This window comes from Papio anubis, chromosome 3 (genome assembly GCF_008728515.1).
Source record: "Papio anubis isolate 15944 chromosome 3, Panubis1.0, whole genome shotgun sequence".
Classification (NCBI taxonomy): domain Eukaryota; kingdom Metazoa; phylum Chordata; class Mammalia; order Primates; family Cercopithecidae; genus Papio; species Papio anubis.
The window spans coordinates 181,321,955-181,339,974 of NC_044978.1; the positions used below are offsets into that span (position 1 = coordinate 181,321,955).

General features: G+C 60.5%; 1 protein-coding gene across 3 annotated transcripts in view; it reads right to left on the reverse strand.

Moving 5' to 3' along the window:
• Positions 1 to 15,944, reverse strand: part of HTRA3 (HtrA serine peptidase 3) — a 37,577-nt gene extending 21,633 nt beyond the window's left edge. For 2 of the 3 annotated variants that reach the window (XM_003898431.3, XM_003898432.3), the window contains exons 1-2: positions 15,339 to 15,944; positions 3,209 to 3,308 (exon numbers count right to left, since the gene is read on the reverse strand). In XM_003898431.3, coding sequence (XP_003898480.2) covers positions 3,209 to 3,308; positions 15,339 to 15,723 — 485 coding nt within the window. In that variant the 5' untranslated portion in view covers positions 15,724 to 15,944. The remainder of the gene's footprint in view (positions 1 to 3,208; positions 3,309 to 15,338) is intronic. The other variant, XM_009206468.2, reaches the window with a different exon arrangement.
• Between the last annotated feature and the right edge of the window lie 2,076 nt (positions 15,945 to 18,020).

The following is an 18,020-nucleotide window of genomic DNA, read 5'->3' on the forward strand; positions in this document are numbered from 1 at the left end:
AGCAGATGCAGGACCGGAGCCCTAGACACCCCGAGGGCAGGGGTGCACAGGAACAGATTGGGCCAGCCTGGGCCCTGCTCTCTGTGAATGGGGTGGAGCTGGCCTGGGTCTGCACGGATGTTTGCCGATGGGCAACGGTCCCCAGTTCTCACCAGAGCTGTCTGAGTAGAAGCCACAGCCCCACGTCCAGCAGGGGAGGAGGCTGAATGCCAGACACAGCCTGAGACCTTCTCCAGGGTGACAGCCTTCGCAACCCCAGCGAGGGGCCTGGCCCAGAGCAGGTACTCACTCCCTGAGGCTGCTTAGCAGAGATAAGCGAGGAAAATGGGCCCCCTCAGGGCCCGAAACCATGTGTGACACACAAAGCATGGAGGGATGGGAGCGTTCAGCGCATGCAGGGAGGTGACGTCTCTGCAAAGGACAGGAGCTTCGCTGTGACCCACAGGACCAGGGATGGCAGCAAATGCCACCCTGCACTGCCTCTGAGGCAGGCCGGCCATCGAATGCTCACGGGCACCCTGCAAGGGTGGTGCTGTGGTGAGCTGTGTCCCTGTCAAGAGATAGGGCCAAGTCCTAACCCCATAGACCCGTGAATGTGACTTTATTTGGAAACAGGGTCTTTGCAGGTGTCATGAAGTTACGGTGACATCACGGTGGGTCCTCGGTGTCTTTAGAGGAGGGGAGTCCAGACTCACAGAGGGGTAGGCCATGAGATGATGGAGACAGAGAGCAGAGAGAGGTGTACCGAGGACTGCGGAAAACACTAGAGCCAGTAGAGGAGCCTGGGACACTCTCCCCACATCCCCCAGAAGAAAGCAGCCTGGCTTGATTAGGACCTCGACACCTTGATTAGGACCTCTGGCCTCCAGAACCATGGGAGCAAACATCTCTGTCATTTTAAGCCATGCGGTCTGTGGTACTTGGTTATGGCAGCCACAAGAAACTACCATCGTCCCTAACTCTCAGGTCTTCACAGTGGGAAAACTGAGTCCCAAGATGCTGAACTACTTGCCTGGGTCAGGTGGGCGGGCAAAGGGCAGAGCAGGGGTCTGCCCCAGGCAGCCTGGGCATCTGGCTGCTCAGCCACCCTGCATGGTGACCCCAGCATCTGTCCACTCACGTCTGCAGCCAGCTTCTGCCACCCCCACTCCGTGTGTACCCCAGAGTAGGAACTGTACCTGTTTGGCCTGTGGAAGCCCCAGGGTGCCTCCCAGGGCCTGGTACCTGCAGGGTCTGCAGAAAATGCCCACATCCAGACCTCAGGTCAGGGGTCACAGCTGGGAGGCCTGTGCCTGACGAGCATCTGTCTCATCTTGTCTGCTGGGTCTCACCCGCCCACTCAGGGCATCAGCCGCTGGAGGCTCTGAGGTGGAAACAGCTTCCAGCAGGGCGTGAGTCAGTAATTAGCTGGTTCAGAGCCTGGTGGCCGGAGCCTTCCAGAAAGATGCTGCCCCCGTCCCTACCTCCTGGAAGGCCAGCAGTGTGCCACTTAAGCGCATCCAGTTATAATTTCCTCAATGACACGTCTCAGGGCCCGGGGCCCGAGGGAAGGGCAGTGAGGGGTCAGTGTGCTGCCAAGGGGGCAGTGAGAGGCCCATCAGCATGGGGCACTGGACAGGGTGGCAACCAGGGCTGTGGGTTCTGCATGGGTGGTGCCCCCAGGCTTGTTTTGAGAAACAGGCTACACAACACACAGCCCACAGCCCAGGGCGCTCCCAGCAGGTGTGGAGGATGTGGCGCTGAGGTGCTGTGTGCCCGTCATGTGCTCTCGCACCCCCATTCAAGGAGCACAGCCTATGCTGAAGAGCCCGAGATGGGGAGGGCAGAGGGGCAGTGACGCCAAGCGACAGGGGCTTGGACAGGACAAGGCCCAGCCAGCCAGCAGGGAGGCTGTTCTGGAGCAGGAATCGCTCCTGGGATCTCCCAATGAGCCACCAGATTCTTAGTGCCCAGGGGCGGGCCTAGGGCAGTGGAGCCTCGTCACGGGGAGGCTGAAGGCCTCAGGGAAAGTGCGGTGAAAACAAGCAAGTCCCTGGAGCCCTGGCTGGCGGCCTCTGCTGACTGCTCATTGCCAGCTCCTTGTCCGCCTGGACCCGCCGTCTGATCCCTATCAGGGTGGAATGAGGCTCGGTTCCGGGGTCTCCTCATCAGGCTGTTTGCCAGCTCCGTCCACACCCACGGGCCAAAGGGCTGGGAAAGGTGGGTGGGAGAGACACTCTAAACCTCAGAAGAGTCATTCATCTGCTTCCACGGGATATAAGTCAATCTGGGATGAGCCCTCAGGGTTCTGTGTGAGCGATCAGACATTGGGCAGTTTGCAGTGGCAGGTTCCGAGGGCAAGGCTCCCCCAAAGCAGTTCAGAGGGTCTCTGTGATGGGGGAGGTGGGGGATGGTGGCAGGGACCAGGGCAGGCACATGCGGGAAGAAGGGGAGGAGGCTTTGCCTGTGCATCTGCAAGGAGAGGGGGTGAGGCCACATGGTACACACCGCCTCCTCTACGGGGCTGGGACATCCTGCTTCCCTGTTAACCAACTCCACTCATTCATTCATTCTTTTACTCATCCCTTGTACATTCACTCATTCCCTCCCTCACTCATTCATTCTGCCACTTCCTCACTCACTCATTCCTCCCTCACTCATCCGTGCACTGATTCGTGCGTTCACTCACCCAGCCCTCGTTCCTCCCTGCTCTGACCACACGGGCCTCCGAGCTTGCTGAGCTGCCCCCACTGCCCTGCGCCACTGGCCCAGCTCCCGGGGTGCCTACTTCAGGCTCAGCTTGGGAGGCTTCCCGAGCCCCCGGTTCCCACTGCCCCGAGCCCTGCTCTCTGCCTGTCGTGCGTCTGCTCCTTGCACACACACCTGCTGCCTCCCGGCATCTCCTCCACAGGGTTCTGTGTCTGCTTTACTGCGCGGCCCCTCAGGAAGACCAACACATTGCAGGAACCCAGTAGCATGGGTGGCAGCATGAAGGGACAAAGACCCACAGCTGTGCACCTTCTTGGTGCCTACAGCTCCAGCAGATGTGGAGTCACTCTCCCCAGGGGCACACAGGCAGCTGGGAGATGTGACTGAGGTCAGCCTGACCCCAGGACACTCCAGTTTCTGTGGCCCAGGCTGCAGAATCAAGCCTGGTTTGGGCCCCAGTAGCTGGCCGGCGTGCCGGGGGACACCGGGAGGCGGAGAGGGGCGAGGGGTCTCCACCCACCTCAGGAAGAGCTCTATGTGGACCACGGCTGGTGCGATCTTCTCCACCACGTCGGCGATGAAGTTGAATTTGTAGCGCGGGCTGCTCAGCTGGCGGAGACCTGCGCTGGCGGGAAGGGCCAGGTGTGTCAGTGAGACCCTGATACTGCCAGCTCCCAGAGGCCTATGCCCAGGGGGCAGGAGGAGGAGGCTCTTCCTGAGACCCCTGTCCCGGTTCCCAGCCAGCCTCAGCCTACACTGAGCCCGTTGGGGACCCCCTACCCCATAGCAGTGCAGTGACACCAGGCATTTGGGAAGGGGGCTCGCCCACCCTGAGAATGGTTAAAAAGGCTTCCACGTTCTGGGCTTCCTCAGCCCTCTCACTGGACCCTGCCAGGCTGGCCAGGAGGCTCAGAGAGAGGTTAGGACATTGTCCTGGGCCACACGGGAGTGAGGCTGGGGCCGGATCTCGGGTCAGTCCCCCTGGGCCTTGTCTGTTCCCTCATGCTGCAGCAATACCCTTACAGGAGAGAACGGGCCCTCTCCTCATGGGCTCCAGCCGGTCCCTCTGAGCCCCGGGGCTAGAGCAGTGTCCAGGCGGGGGTGTAGTGGAAGACCCCTGGGTGACCTTTATGAGCTACCCGGGCCCGGACACAGTGTGGCCCCTCTGGGCCAAAAGGGCTGCCAATTTCTGAGTCCACAGGGCCCTACATCGGTGTCTAACTTGGCCACACCCCAGCCCGACTGGCCAGATGGTTCACGAACTTCTCTGGGCCCTTCCCGGGCTCAGATTCCTGCTGCCGTCAGGAGTGGGGGCTGTGGCTGCCAGGACCACAGGCCTGAGGCATGCGGTGGCACGGGGCCCACAGACCTCAGGGTTCCCTGCATGGGCCTGTGCCAGGATCTCTCTGGTTCCCACCATCTGGAACGCACACTGCTCAGCCTCGCTTGTGGTTCCCGGGCCCCGGAATGAGACTGGGCTGGAGGCTGCACACACTAGGGGTTCGGCTGGGCCTGTCTGCTTTCTAGCTGTGTGGCCTCAGACAAATCACTTAGATTTTCTGGGCCTCAACTCCTTATCTGGAAAATGGGACTGAAGATGCCCTCCTACCACATCTGTGGGAACTGAGTATGGAGGACTGCAAACTTCGAGTCCCTGCCCCACCTACCCGGCACCCAGCCACCCAGCCACCTTGGCGATGGGGAGCAAAGAGGGCTCAGTCCATAATGTCCAGCATTGCAGCCCGCGTTCCTCTTGATCTCTGGGAAGTGGCCGAGCATGGGGACCGAGGGAAAATCTGGTTTTCTGGATTATCCAAAGGCACGAAGGTACCGTGGTGGATGCCACTGTGGGGACAGGGCCCGGGCTGCAGTCCACGCTGCTGGATGCCACTGTCGGGGCAGGACCCAGGCCGTGGTCCATGCTCCAGGAATCATCACGGGGCAAACGCAATCCCCAGGCACATCCCAATTCATTTCCCCAACTCTCCGGGGGCAGCCGGGGGAGGAAACTTTGCCTCTATTTTAAAGGTGGGGACACTGAGGCTCCATAAGAAGAACCGCTCTGCCCACGGACACGTGACTGGGAGGGGAGAACCAGGATCTGAATGCAGGCCGCGGAGCTCCTTTCCCTGGGTGCCCCCACCTCTGCCTTGCGGCTCCCCAAGGCCCTGAAGAGCCCTTTAGCCTGAGCTGGGACCTGGGGGGTTGGCTCGAGCTCTGGTGTTGGGTCTCCCAGACTTCCGATGTCTGCCTCTCAGCCGGCCTGCAGGCACCAGCCACACCAGCGCTCGTCCACTTCAGTCAGCCGGAATCAAAGACCGCCTGTCCGGGGTGGCTAGAGCCTGGCTGGGAGACGCTGGCCACCGCGAGGCTCCTCATAGATCAAACTACTGCGGCAGAGTGGGGTCTCAGGTTCAAAGGTCATGTTAACAAGCACCCCAGGGGCAGGGCCTGCTGTGGGCCCAGGGCTCTCTGTGCCCACGTTTGCTTCCATGAGGGATGTGCTGCCCTGCTCCACACCTACAAAGCGGGCGGCTGCCTTGGTGAGGTGAAGCTGCCGTGTGGCCCGAGAAAGCAGCCCAGGCCTATCCGCTCCTCCTCCCTGCCCCTGGGAACTTGAGTTCATTTCCTAGCCCCCAAGTAGAGAGGAAGGACACCAGCCACAAAGCCTGCTGCCCTGGTGAGGTTCGGAGCTGGTTCAGAGCTCTCACAAGATGCCCTCAGACCAACAATTCCCATGACCCAGGGGGACCCCAGGGCAACCCCCAGGCCCAGGCCCTCCTCCCTCTACCAGGGAAGACTCAGCGGGTCTGCTGCTCCCCTGCGTGCCCTGGGGCCTGAGGCTGGCGCCCCATGTGCCTCACCTGAGGAGAAGCACCAGGGCATGGGCACAGCTCCCAGTCGGGACCGTATCGCCTCTCCCACCACGTGGCCTTTGTCGGGCTGCCGACTCAAGTTTCTGCTCATCGCCCACTTCTCTACACCTCCACCTGCACGACCTCTCTCTGCTCTCCCTACCAAGATGCTCTGGCCTGTCCTGGGCCCGGCCCTAATCCTGCCTCCTCTAGGCAGCCCCCCAGCAGCCCCAGCTGGACCGAATCTGCCCCTGCTCATAGCCTTATTCAATCCGTGCATGCAGGGTGCCTTCCATGTGCTCCCTGTGACGGCTGCTGGAGACACAGTGGTTCAGCTGGGGGCGAGGGTCAAGTCAGCAACCGACCAGTGACAGCACAGCATCACCAGGGATGAGGCAGAGGGGAGCCTGGCGTGGGGTGGGTGAGTGCAGAGGTGCCCTGACCCAGGCCTGGAAGAGCCCACGGGCAGGGGCACAGCACATGGAAAGCCATAGGCTGAGCCCACATTGCCTGTGCAGGCAGCCACGGCAGAGGGGGACCTGGGACCAGTGTGAGCACAGCAGAAGGAGGAATGCCAGCACCTCTCCTCCCACGGGTGATTAGAAAAGGCTGCCTTCCTGTGTGTCTCCATCCTGGACTCAGACACTCCATCACCCAGGGCCAGAAAGTTCTCTGGGCCCCAACCTGTCCACCCCCTGCTTGACCTGGCCCAGGTCTCACCACGGGGGGCGGCAGAGCTGGGGCCAAAGCTGAGCCCCTGGACCCCCTGAAGCCCCTGGGCTGCTGGGCCCCTGAACTCTGACCCAGCAACCTGAAGATCTGCACGGCACTGCGGTCTCCACTGGAAGGACTTTCTCCCCAGTGTGGTCTCCCAGAGGTTACTTAAAATAGGTGCCACTCGATTTTAGAGGGGACGATTCGTTGTTAAACCCTCTGTAAAATACTCATTAAGTAAAAACCTTGCAGGAAACATCGGAATTCTACTACATGGTGGTTATTTGGGGTTGGGGTGAAGTTAGAGTGACTTTTTTTCATTTTGCAAAGAGAAAACAAAACAGGCCGGGAGAGCAAGGCCTGAGACAGAAGGGCCGTGGGGCTGAGCTGGGAGGTGGCCCATTTCCCACAGAGTCTCCAAAGAGAAGCCCGCATGTGCCCACCCCACACCCCAGGCTCCTCTGGGACAGAGACTGTCTGGTTCGCTTCCACACCCCAGTGGTAACCAACGCACGGTGAGACATTTCAGAAGGAAGGGATGGAGCGGGCAGGAGGGACCGAGAGAGGAGGGGAGGAAGACAGAGAGCAGGGAGAGAAGTTCAAGGGTGCCCTTCTTGATGCTCTCTGAGCCAGCACACAGTAGGTCTGCAAACAGCACCCTGAGGAAAGAATGTGGGTCGGCTGATTAACCAAGTCTCCCAGCAGCCTCACAACAGCAGCAGCACTGGCCCATTTTATGGCCCAGGAGACTGAGGTTGGTTGAGAGGCGAAGATCATTCACTGAGGGAGGGCAGGCCTGGTGCTGGCCCAGGTCTGGTGGATTTCAGGGTCTGGGCAACCCCAGAGCCTGGGGCACCCGTGCAGGGCCCCATCAAGCCCTGTCCCTTTAAGCGGACCTCGGTGGGTGGTGGGGTGGGGGCAGGGGCCTCCGTGCTCCAGCTCCTCCTCCCAACACGCAGATGAATCAGCCATGAATCAGGGGAAAGGAGGACGCAGTTCCCACTGCCTCTTTCCACAGGAAAACCGTGGGCCCCATGGCTGGGAAGCAGACTCTGTTTATTTGGGGTTTTTTGACAACCTCCACCCCCACCCCATCCTCGAGCCAAAGTTCTGAAGTCAACAGTCAGTCTCAACTAGATTCAGCTGTCAGCCTTTTTTTTTCCCTCAATAAACTGGAATCTAAAGGCCCCAGAAGTTTCAGTGGGGAAAACCCTGACACAGAGCGAAGCAATCAAGGCTCAAGGCTAGGTGTCTGGTGTCACCTCCCAGGAGAGGAAGGGGCACAGCAGGGCGCAGGGGAGACAAGCAGGGTGCCAGGGCTCCAGCTCCAACAGCCCTGCCTGACGGAGCTCTGAGGAGTCCTGGGGGACTATGGCCGACCCTGAGGGAGGACCACGTGCTGGCTCTGGACAGTCATAACTGCCATGGAGCAGATGGCGACACTGAGGCCCAGATACCCCGCTGGGTTATCTTGTGCTGCTGCACGGTACGTGCACTGCGTAACTCCAGGCCCTTATTGACAAATATCAGAGTGGCCGGCTTCCCTGCAGTTGTGCAGCGCACAACCTGCCCAACTGTATGCATCAGTCCCTCTAGCACATAATGTGCAGAGCTGGGACCAACACTCAGTTCTGTTCCTCCATCTCTAAGGTCCCTGCCCCTTCTTTTATTGCCCTGTGCAATTAGCAGACCCCTCTGTCACCCAGTGGTCAGCTGTGAGCTGGGGATGGACAAGCCATAAGTGGATAGCCATGGGTCCCAGGCTGTGACCATCTGTCCATAACAGTGACCATGGTCTACAGACCAGAAGGCAACATCTTAGCAGGGCATTCAAGGCCTGGGGTGTCCTGGCCCCATTGACATCTGCAGCCTCACGTGCTGCCACTCTCCCCTGTGGATCTCGGCTCTAGTTCCTGCACACACAGGCTCCTAAGTGTCACTGTGCCTTTGTACATGTGGTTCCCTCTGCCAGGAATATGCCCTTCCTGTCATTCCTCAGGACCCAGGCCAGCAGCGCCTCCTCTGGGGAGCCTACCCTGACTCTGCAAGTGCAGTGATCCACCTCTCCTTCTGGGCCCAACAGCACCTCATACCCTTCCCAAAGCTGGTACCCTTCCCAAAGCTGGTCCCTTGGGGGTGTGCCTATGGCCTGCACCCCTGCACCTGGGCTGGACCTGGCCCCCAGCAGCGGGCAGGAAGCGAATGAGGGAGCGAATGAATGCTCTTCAGAGACAGAGGAGCCATTCCAGGGGCCCGCTCGACAGCCCCCAGCCCCGCCCACCACAAGGGGCTGCCTCCTGGGTCTAATTAGTTCCCAGGACAGCTTCCTGTGTTTTTCCTCCTCTGGAAAATTTGCCTGTCCCCTAGTGAACTGTGCGTGCCCCCCCCCAGCCATGTCCCCAAGTGAACTGTGCCCCCACAAGCCTCAGGTCCAGCTGTGGCTCCCCATGGGGTGGATTCTGCTGTCTGCCACCCTCAAGCCCAGGGACGTGTCCATGTGGAACGCAGGAGGGACGAGGGCTGCAGTCCAGGCCTAGAGCAACCCGCTGCCTCCCCCTCCACGGGCCACACCTCGCAGGCGGGACCCGATCTGGGCACGGGACATCAGTCTGGGCTCCGAAGTTTGTGATCTCATTGAATTCTTGCAGCAATTCTGCAAGACAGGAACTGAGTCCATTTTACAGGCAAGGAAACAAGGCTTAGAGAGGTCATGGGACCTGCCCAAGGTGCACAGCCAGGCCCTGACCTTGGCGCTTCCCCTGCTCCGTGCTGGCCCTTGGCAAATGTAACAGCCTGTCCAGCCCCAGGGGAGCTCAACCTAGACCCATCCTCAATGTGGGGCCAGCCTGGCTCCTCTGGCTGTGAAACTCCACACCCAGCTGGGCCGCGGCCAGCCCCTCGGAGGAGGAGGAGGCGTTGCCGCCAGCCTGCCTGTGATTTACCAAGAAGGCTGGTCCTTGTGCACAGTGCCATGGGTCAGGCAGGCCTCTGAGCATCCATGCCACTGAAGGCAAGGAAGACAGCCCCTGGCCCTCCTCTTACAGGAAGCCCTCCCTGCCTTGACTGGGGCCAATGAAACTCCCTCCGGCAGGGCCAGCACACGACAGCACCTCCACAAACACCGCCTTCCAGCTCCTTCCCTTCCTCGACCCCTCTCCCTCACGCTCACAAACTCCACTTCTGTAAGACACGTCCACCTGCCATCCTTTCTTCACATCAACTTCTATGAGCCCGGCCCCGTGCAAAGCACACTCAGTCCATCATCTTGTTTGTCCAGTGACCAGTGAGGAGGGCCCCACTGTTATCCATTTCACAGATGAAGAAACTGAGGTGCAAAGAGCTTCAGAGACTTCTGGGGTAGAGCTGGGACTCCACCCTGAGCAGCCAGACATGAGGGACAGAACTGGGTCCCAGTCCTGGAGCTCTGCCCGTTATGTGCTGGAGCAGGGTAACGCACACAGGTGGGCAGGCTGTACACTGCACAATTCCAGGAGTCACCTGCTGCCCCTGCACTAGACCTGGCTTTCAGCTTGGGGAACATATGGACGTGTCCTGGCCATGTCTTGGCTGCACAAAGGACAGGGGTCTGTGATTTTAAACCCTGTCTCATCCACTAGTCCACAAACACCCTCATCAAAACTAAGTAAGGCCTCACTTCCCCAAGGTACTAGGGGCCTGCCTGGTATTCAGAGCATTGGTTGGGGAACCAGGGGACCTGGGCTCAGGGCAGATCCGTCCATCCCTACCTGAGTGACCAAGGGCAGCTTCCTATAGCTCCCTGAACCCTTTCTCATACAGAACCAGGATATCAATACCCCAGTGATGTGTTGAAGGCTTTGTGGGCCTGGAACACAGCCCAGGGTCACACCCTTGACCCTTGTAAAACCTGGTGACCTCCCTCCCTCAAAGCAAGCCTGGGTGGAGGGCATTCAGACCACCTGGCAGGCCCTGGTGAGCCTGTGGGAGGCACAGGCCCCCTTGTACCCGCCTCTCTACAACTGGATGCCACCACCTCCAGAAAGCCCTCCTGACCTAGCCCTCTGTCCATTCTGAAGGTGGTTTCGTCCTCTTCTGGGCTCCATGCATTGCCATTGGTCCCTCACAATGCAGGACGGGGGTTTCACAGGGTTCTGTGGCTGTGGTGATGTGGGCAGGAGGCAGTGGTTGGGGGCACCAAGCCTGCGAACCCTCCAGGAGACTGTGCTTAGTCCTGAGGCCGTGGGAGTCATGGCCCAGCTTTCAGCAGGGAAGGTCCGGGGTCTCGCCAAGTCCCCTCAGGCCACTGTGTGGGGCTTCATGGGAGGGCAGTGGCCTGCTGGGGGAAGACTGCAGACTGGCAGATGGGGTGAGGGTGCATTTGCTAGGCCAAGCCCTGGCAGGAAGGGCAGCTGCACAGCGCCCTGGTCTCAGCTCCAGTCCGGCTGGACTCCTGGCTCCTGGCGGCCTTGGCAAAGGCTCTTGGCCAAGCAGCTCTGCCGGCAGTTCCAAGTCCTCCAGTGCGGCCAGATTCTGTGGCTCGGCCCTGCCGCCCCAGCGGGAGTGGGCGGGGCAGGAGGGGAGGTGTCATCTTGCCTGAGTGGTCCCAGATGCTGAACTCCAACGCATGTGCAGCCCCAGGAAGCTGCTAAGAGGATTACAAGTCAAAAGTCAACCCAAGTTCTTCAATAAATACAACCGGGAGATGCCGTCAGAACCTGCTTGGGGTTGCACAATAAAAGCCGATGATTAAATGCCACCTTGTAAACTGCCCCAGGGCTCTACATTCTGAGCGCAAGGCAGGCTCCAAGGCCTGTTTGTCTGCAGCCAGAGGAGAGCTGCATGGCCTCAGAGCGCTGGTTATGCGCAAAAGGCAACCCTTCTCCACACAGGCCCTCAGAAACGCATTTATCCCCGCTTTTACCACCCCGTGGATGGACATTTATCCGCTCTGTGCAACTGAGCTGCCTTAACGTGGACCTGAGAAGATGCAAGGGTTCCCCTGAGAAGTGGTGATCCTCTGTCACTGAAGGTACGCAAGAAGGACCCCGAAGGTTATAGGAGATTCACACATCACATGGGCCCTTGTCTCATTTCATGTCATCTACAGAGGCCACACATCGGCCCAGGCCCCTGCCCTGCGACGCTCTGAGCCTGGAGGAGATGGAGATCACGCAGAGAAGCTGACCGACAGTCACAGCTGTGTGCAGGGCCCACTGGAGACCCTGGGTGTGCTCACCAGGCAATGAAGGACGACTGGGCACAGTGGCCAGGGCAGGCGGCTTAGGGGCGGTGAGACATCCAGGAGAACCCACCACACGAAGGCGAGGGAAGGAAACTCCGGGTAGTGGGCACTGTGCGTGCAAAGGCCCCGAGGTGGGAAAAAGACCAGTGAGGCTGGAGCACAGGGGATCAGGAGACAGTGGGAGACAGCACCAAGGGTGGTGTGGGCCAGGTGGCAGGCGCAAGGCCCTGTGAGTCAAGGTAAGTGTTGGAGTGCCTTGCAGGGAAGCCTGCAGGTGACAGGCAGGACAGATTGACCAAGGTGATCCTGGCTGCTGTGTGAGAAGTGATGGAAGGGAGGATGGTGGGGGGAAGTCAGAGCGCCCCAGGAGACATTTTGTGGGTGAGCTGAGAGGACTCCTGGGGCACAGGGGAATGAGGGGCGGAGGGGAGTGAGGGGTGGAGGGGAGTGAGGGGCGGAGGGGAATGAGGAGCAGAGGGGAATGAGGGGTGGAGGGACGGAGGGGGTCGAGGCTCCCCACTGAACATCCTGGTGCTCCTCTCAGTGGGGCTGGGAGAGTGGAGCCCAAGGCTGCTCCACAGGCATCTCCACACAACTCTAGCTCAGGAGACACCTGAGGGCTGGAGATAGCGCCCAAAGGCCCAGCACCTGGGGAGGACTTAATGGCAGCTGAGCTCACGGGGAGGGGCGCGGTGAGAAGGGACCAAGGAGACCCTCCTGCCTACAGAGGGTGAGAGCAGGTGGAGGAGCTGACACGGGGAGGGGAGAGGAGAGCACAAGGAACCTCAGCCCACAGGAGGCTGCCCTCACCAGGCAAGACTTCCTCCCAGAAATGCCCAGCAGCACCTGGCACACCACTAAGTGTGGCCGGCACCCAGCAACTTCTGGCCAGGAGGGTGGAAGCCTGGCTACGCTGCTGGAACACTCCGTGGAGGCTGAGCCTGATGGAGCCGGGGGCCCAGGCCTGACCCGACTCCCAGTCTCGGGGCCCTGCCACCCCTGCAGAGGAAAAGACCCACAGAGCATAGCCTTCAAAGCCAGCTAGACCCAGACCAGGCCCAGCTGGGTCACTTCCTGACCATGTGACCTCAGAGCAGTCCCTCAGCCTCCTTGGCCTCCGGCAACACATCTGCGCTGCCTGGGAAAGGACCAGGCTTGCCGTGGGAAATGCGGCAGGACTGGGGAGAGGCCGGGCACCTAAGGCCTCCACAGGGAGTGGACTCTGCGTGTCACCCTGCCGAAAGCTGGGCGTCCAAGGTCCCCGTGCACCGGGCTACAAAGGCAGGGCTGCACACTGTCCACAGTGTGAGCGGCGCCCTGGAGATGGCCAGCAGCCTCCCGCCTGCACGCTCTGCCTCCCCTCCCTATTGGGCCCCAGCTCCCCACCAACTCCTTGGCTCCATGGGCTCTGGTGGTGACAGGGCTCTCAGGTCCTGTGCAGGTCTCTGCCTTGCCCATGCCCTCCCGTCCTCCCCATCCTTCCCTGGGCAGCTCCCACTCCTCCTCCCCAGCTTGGCACAGAAGCGCCTCCTCTGGAGAGCCTCTCCTCACCTTGCCGGGTGAGACAGATTAGGGTTGGTCACCACAGTGATAACAACATGTGAAATAGCGCGGTCTGGGGTCGCCCATCAGGCAAGGGGCGTGTGCCTTCGTGCCTGGCAGCAGCTCTCCTGCAGGTGCTGCTGTCACCCCCGCTTCTCATCTGAGGAAACTCAGGGTGAGTAAGTGGTCTAAGGTCACCTCATCGGGAAGAGGTGCGCTGGCACCACAGATCCCGGAGCACTGAGGCCTCAGCCCGTGACCCCACGCTCCTGGCCGTCTCCTGGCCTTCTGAGCTCCCCATGCACCTGTCTGTGGGGATCAGACTATTTTCCTCCTCGCACCCTCCCTCTGTCCCCTTGATGGTCTGTGAGGCTTGAGGGCACCAACAGGGTCTGCTACATGGCTGTGCCCTGTCACCAGCCTGGGGCCAGCCAGGCACACGGAGAAGGTGCCTCACGACATGGACTCCAGGACTCAGTGAGTGTCTCGGAACACCCAGGCTGCCTCCAGCTCCCTGCCAGCCCTGAGCCCTGCAGCCCTATTCTCATAGTGCCTTCCACGGTGGGGAGCAGGGTGGGGAGGCGACCCCCATCCACACAGCTGGGCTGCAATGGGCAGACCCAGGAAAGGCACCCCAGTACCAAGCCCCAATCTGATGAGCCACCATGACGGTGCAGCAGGTGTTGAGTCAGTGACGTCTCTGAGACCCCGCAGCCCCACACTCGCACCCCTCTGCTTCCTGGGCAGTCTCAACACAAGCCAGACCTCATCACCCTCACCCGCATGATGGTTTGAACGTGTTCCCTCCAAAACAGAGGTGTTGCTCATCATGTGATGGTATGAAAAGGTGGGGAGTTAGGAGGTGATGAGGTCACGAGGGTTCCTCCTTTCCAGCATGGGCTGAAGCTCCGTATAAAAGAGGCTACAGGCAGCATCGCGCTTTGTCCCTGCCTGCACTTCTGCTGTGTGAAGACGCAGCTTCCTCCCTTCTGCAGAGTGCAGCCCTCACCAGACAACCGAGCCTGCTGGCACCTTGGTCCTGAATGTCCCAGCCTCCAGAGCTGTGAGAAATACACCTCTGTCCTGTATAAACTGTCCAGTCTCAGGTGTGTTGTACCAGCACAAGATGGACCAGGACTCCCTGCCAAACCCTGCGGTGACTCTTCCACATAATCCTAGCTAATTCCGAGGATGCTTCCCACACGGGGCTCCCAGGAACCCCAGTGTGCTGGGAGGAGGACATGTGTGTTCTGCCAGAAAAGAAGAGCTCTCTGTGGAAATTCTCTGGGGAACTCCTGGGTTTTATCAATTGAGAACACTGCAGGTTTTCTCAGAACCTCTGATAGATTGAGCCTGTAAGTCTCCACTACAGGAATAGAGCGCTCAGTTTCCCAACCCTTTTAGACCATGAAAACACTTGGAATTGTGTTCAGAGGACCGCAGAAAAATTAGGAAGCCCTCTGCAGGCTTCCCAGGCGCCCTGGCAGTTGGTGTTCCCCATGGTGCTCCTGAGGCTCCACAGAGCCTGTTCTGGCGGCTACTGCATCTCTCCCTGCCACCTGCAAGCTGATGGCACACAGGGCCCTGACTCCTAACCATGAACCTGGGGCCCAGTGCTGGTCTTCAGTGAGCCCCTGTCCGGCCGCAGCAGAGCCTGCCTTCCTAAGAAGCACCCCAAACAGGGAAAAAGGTACAGCAGGTTTTCCAGCATTTTCCTCCACGCAGAGTCAACCTGCACAGTGAGATGCAACTCAGACCTGACTGCCTCAGGGGAGGCTGTTCTAGGGTCTGACCCCGACATTCTCTCCCCCAGGCAGCCTCTCCCTGGGGCGCCCTAAGCAGTTCAGGGACCTGCAGCCCGACCCTTCCCACACAGTCCTGTGGAGACATGCACTCCACCACAGTCGCAAGGAAAGAAGGCATCACCCAAGAGGGCGCCAGGGCTGGAGATTTAGGGCAGAAAAGAGTGTCCTTCATCCAATACCCAGACAGAGCAGGGGTCCGAGGACCAGGGGAATGGGCACGAGACATCAGTTCTGAAGAGACCAGAGCTAGAAACAGTCCTAGATGAGGCCCCTGGGGTGGCCAGGAGACCACCGGGTTTCCCTTTTGACTAATTCTGTGACCTTGGGGACAGCGGTTTACCTTTCTGGGCCTCAGTTTCTTCATCTGAAAGACCAGACGGCTGGTGGGATGATTTCTGAAGGGCCACCCGGTGGTGCCCAGGGAAAGACGACCTCGAGCTCGGCCCTAACTCCCGGCCTTAGTTTCCCCAAGAGAAAGAAGCTTCACTTCCTCCCCGGCCCCAGAGCGCTTACCCAGCGGGCAGGCGCCCTTCTGCAGCTGGCGCACGGGCGTCCCGGAGAGCTGCAGCGCGCGGCGGCTGGCCGCCTGCAGCGCGCACACGTTGGCATAGGTGTGCCCGTCGGTGCCACACACGGCGTGCGTCCAGCGGCAGCGGCACAGGCCGCGCACGCACTCCAGGCTCTCCCCACAAGGCGAGTCCAGGGGGCTGCCGCAGGGCTCGCCCTCGCTGGCGGCGCACACCAGGCAGCAGTTGCAGAGGTCGGGCACGTAGCCGCCGGGGCAGCGGGGGCTGGGACACCGCGACACGTCGCAGCGCGCGGGACACGGCGCCGCGGGGGGCTCCCGGGCCAGCGCCAAAGCGGCCAACGCGGCCAGGAGCAGCGCTCGCGCCTGCATGGCGGCCAGGCCGGCGGCGGGTGGCAGCGCGGGAGACCGGGCGGGGGCCGGCGGGGGTCGGTGGGGACAACGAGGCCGCTGCGGGGCCGGGCGCCTACGGATGGGACTGGGGTGGGCGCGCGGTCACATGCGCCGGTGGCTCAGGCTAGCGGGCAGTCGGGACAGCAGGGGCATCCCCAGGGCGCGGGGAGAGCAGGGACTTCGGCTCCCTCCAGCCTGACGGTCCGCGGGCAGCGGGCCGGCGCCTTTAAAGGCGACCGCCCAGCCCGCCCTCGCTGGAAGGGGCGGCCCGGCCTCTCCGCCAGCCCCGCCCAGGCCCCGACAGGGCCCCGCCTGGCCTTCCGGGCCTGGACCCACCCAGCAGGCCTTGGGACTCTGGTCTGCCTGGTCGGGAAAACCCGAGGCTACAGACACGCAGGGGTCCTTTCTGGTGGGGACCCCCAGGCCCAGCCTATCCCAGTAAACCTTGGGGGATGCGTTTTCCCCGCTCTAGAGGGGTCTGTCCGGGTCCAGTCTCCTCTGCGCCTCAGTTTCCTCCTCCAGGAAAGGGGAAGTGACAGCTTTTCTCAAGCTCATAGGGTCGCTGGAAGAATCACAGAGGCCAGGCCTGAGCAGCGTTCCCGAGTCCTGGCTGTCCAGGGAACGGGAAGCTGTTTCCATTCTCATCATTGCTCCTGCATTCTCTGCAGGGACCCTTCAGACCCAGCACGAGGGTCAGAGTCTGGTGACAGTGCGTCAGCTGATGGCGTGAAGGCTGCAGAGTCGGGGGAGAGGGCAGAATCCCCCCTTGGAGGTGAATGTCAAACCTGGAGAGGATCTGGATGTGCAGCAGCGGGATGGGAAGGGGGACCTGGCGGTGACCTGGGTAGAGGCTCCCAAGCAAAAGCAGGTCCGGGTAGCAGGAGACAACCCCGCGTGCACAGCCTGGAGCTGCGATCTTCACACTTTGTAAGTCCCTAGTCCCCTGGGCTGCGTGGGGAAGCCTGGGAGTCCTTCTCAGAAAGATGTCGTCAAGTACATTTAAATGCATAAAACAAAGACCACGGGGTCACAAAGGGGAACAGTTCTATCAAAACACAGTTATGAAAATACATGAAACAATTCATGACAGTGTGGCCTATGTATGGGCTTCTTTATCAGCGTGTTAATTACAGGTTCTGGTCTGTCGTCTGATACCAGTGGACATTTCGAAGCAGCCCGGGGCAGAGGGCTGCCACTGGAGACACCTTCGGTGTGGGCGGTGACGTGGGGGTGAAAACACTCAGCTTCTACTGGCGGTGGAGCCACAGGCCCTGCTGGTTGGGGTCAAGTGCACCCCCAAAGGAATGAATGCTGGACTTCAGTTGGAGCTGTTGGGATAACTTTTCCATCCAGTTTCACAGACACCCAAGTTAAGAATGGGGAGGGGCACCTCTGGTCCAGAGGGAGGGGGAGCTGGAGGTTAAAGGGCCTCCCGGAATGGGAAGGTGGAGGGGCCTGATCCCTCAGGGCCCGGGGTCCTTGAAGGCCTGAGTACTGCCGAGTCGTCGGGCAGGGAGTGGCCCCATCAGACAGGGTGTCTGGGGAGGACAAGGTGGGAGGAGGCGGGGCCCCAAGTGTGAGCCTCCATAGGACCCAGAGAGAGCGAGAGTTTGAAGGGTCACAGGAGATGGGGAGAGAAGGGACCTGGGGCTTCTCCTCCTAAAAGTCCCTTTGACAACGGGCAGTAGCACCTGCATTTCTTCCTCTGCACACCTGAAGTGCATTTTGCTTTGAAGATGTGGAGAATTTCAGGCCATTTCTTGGAATGGCCCAGAATGCTAGGAGTTGGGGACCTCAGGGCCGGGTTGAACCTCCCTCAACCTTGGCCAGGGCTCTTGGTCCATGTCTCTGCAAGGTGGGCTTGCCTAAGGGGCAAGGAGAATTTTTCACGTGCCCAGGATGCCTGCCCCCCCCGAGTAAGCCTTGGTGGGGTACTGTGACCCAGAGCTGACTTTTCGGGGGACCTGTGCTTTCCTGCAGACACCTGGCCCTGAAGATCAACACTTTTCCATCCCTGGATCCCCCAGGGCACAGAAAACTAAGTCCCTGGGAAGGGCTCGAGAGCTCATTTCCCCTAAGCTTTTCTTCTACAGATGGGGAAACTGAGTCTCAGAGAGGGTCCCGGACCGGCTGCTGCAGCAGGTCAGAGTTCGCACAGCCTGCCACAGTTTCCAAGGAGCCACAGCTGCTGATGTGTAGGCCCTGAGGCTGCTGGGGTGCTCTGCACACACTTGCCTCAGTCTTCAGGAGGCCCCTGAGAGGTGGGCGTTAGGATC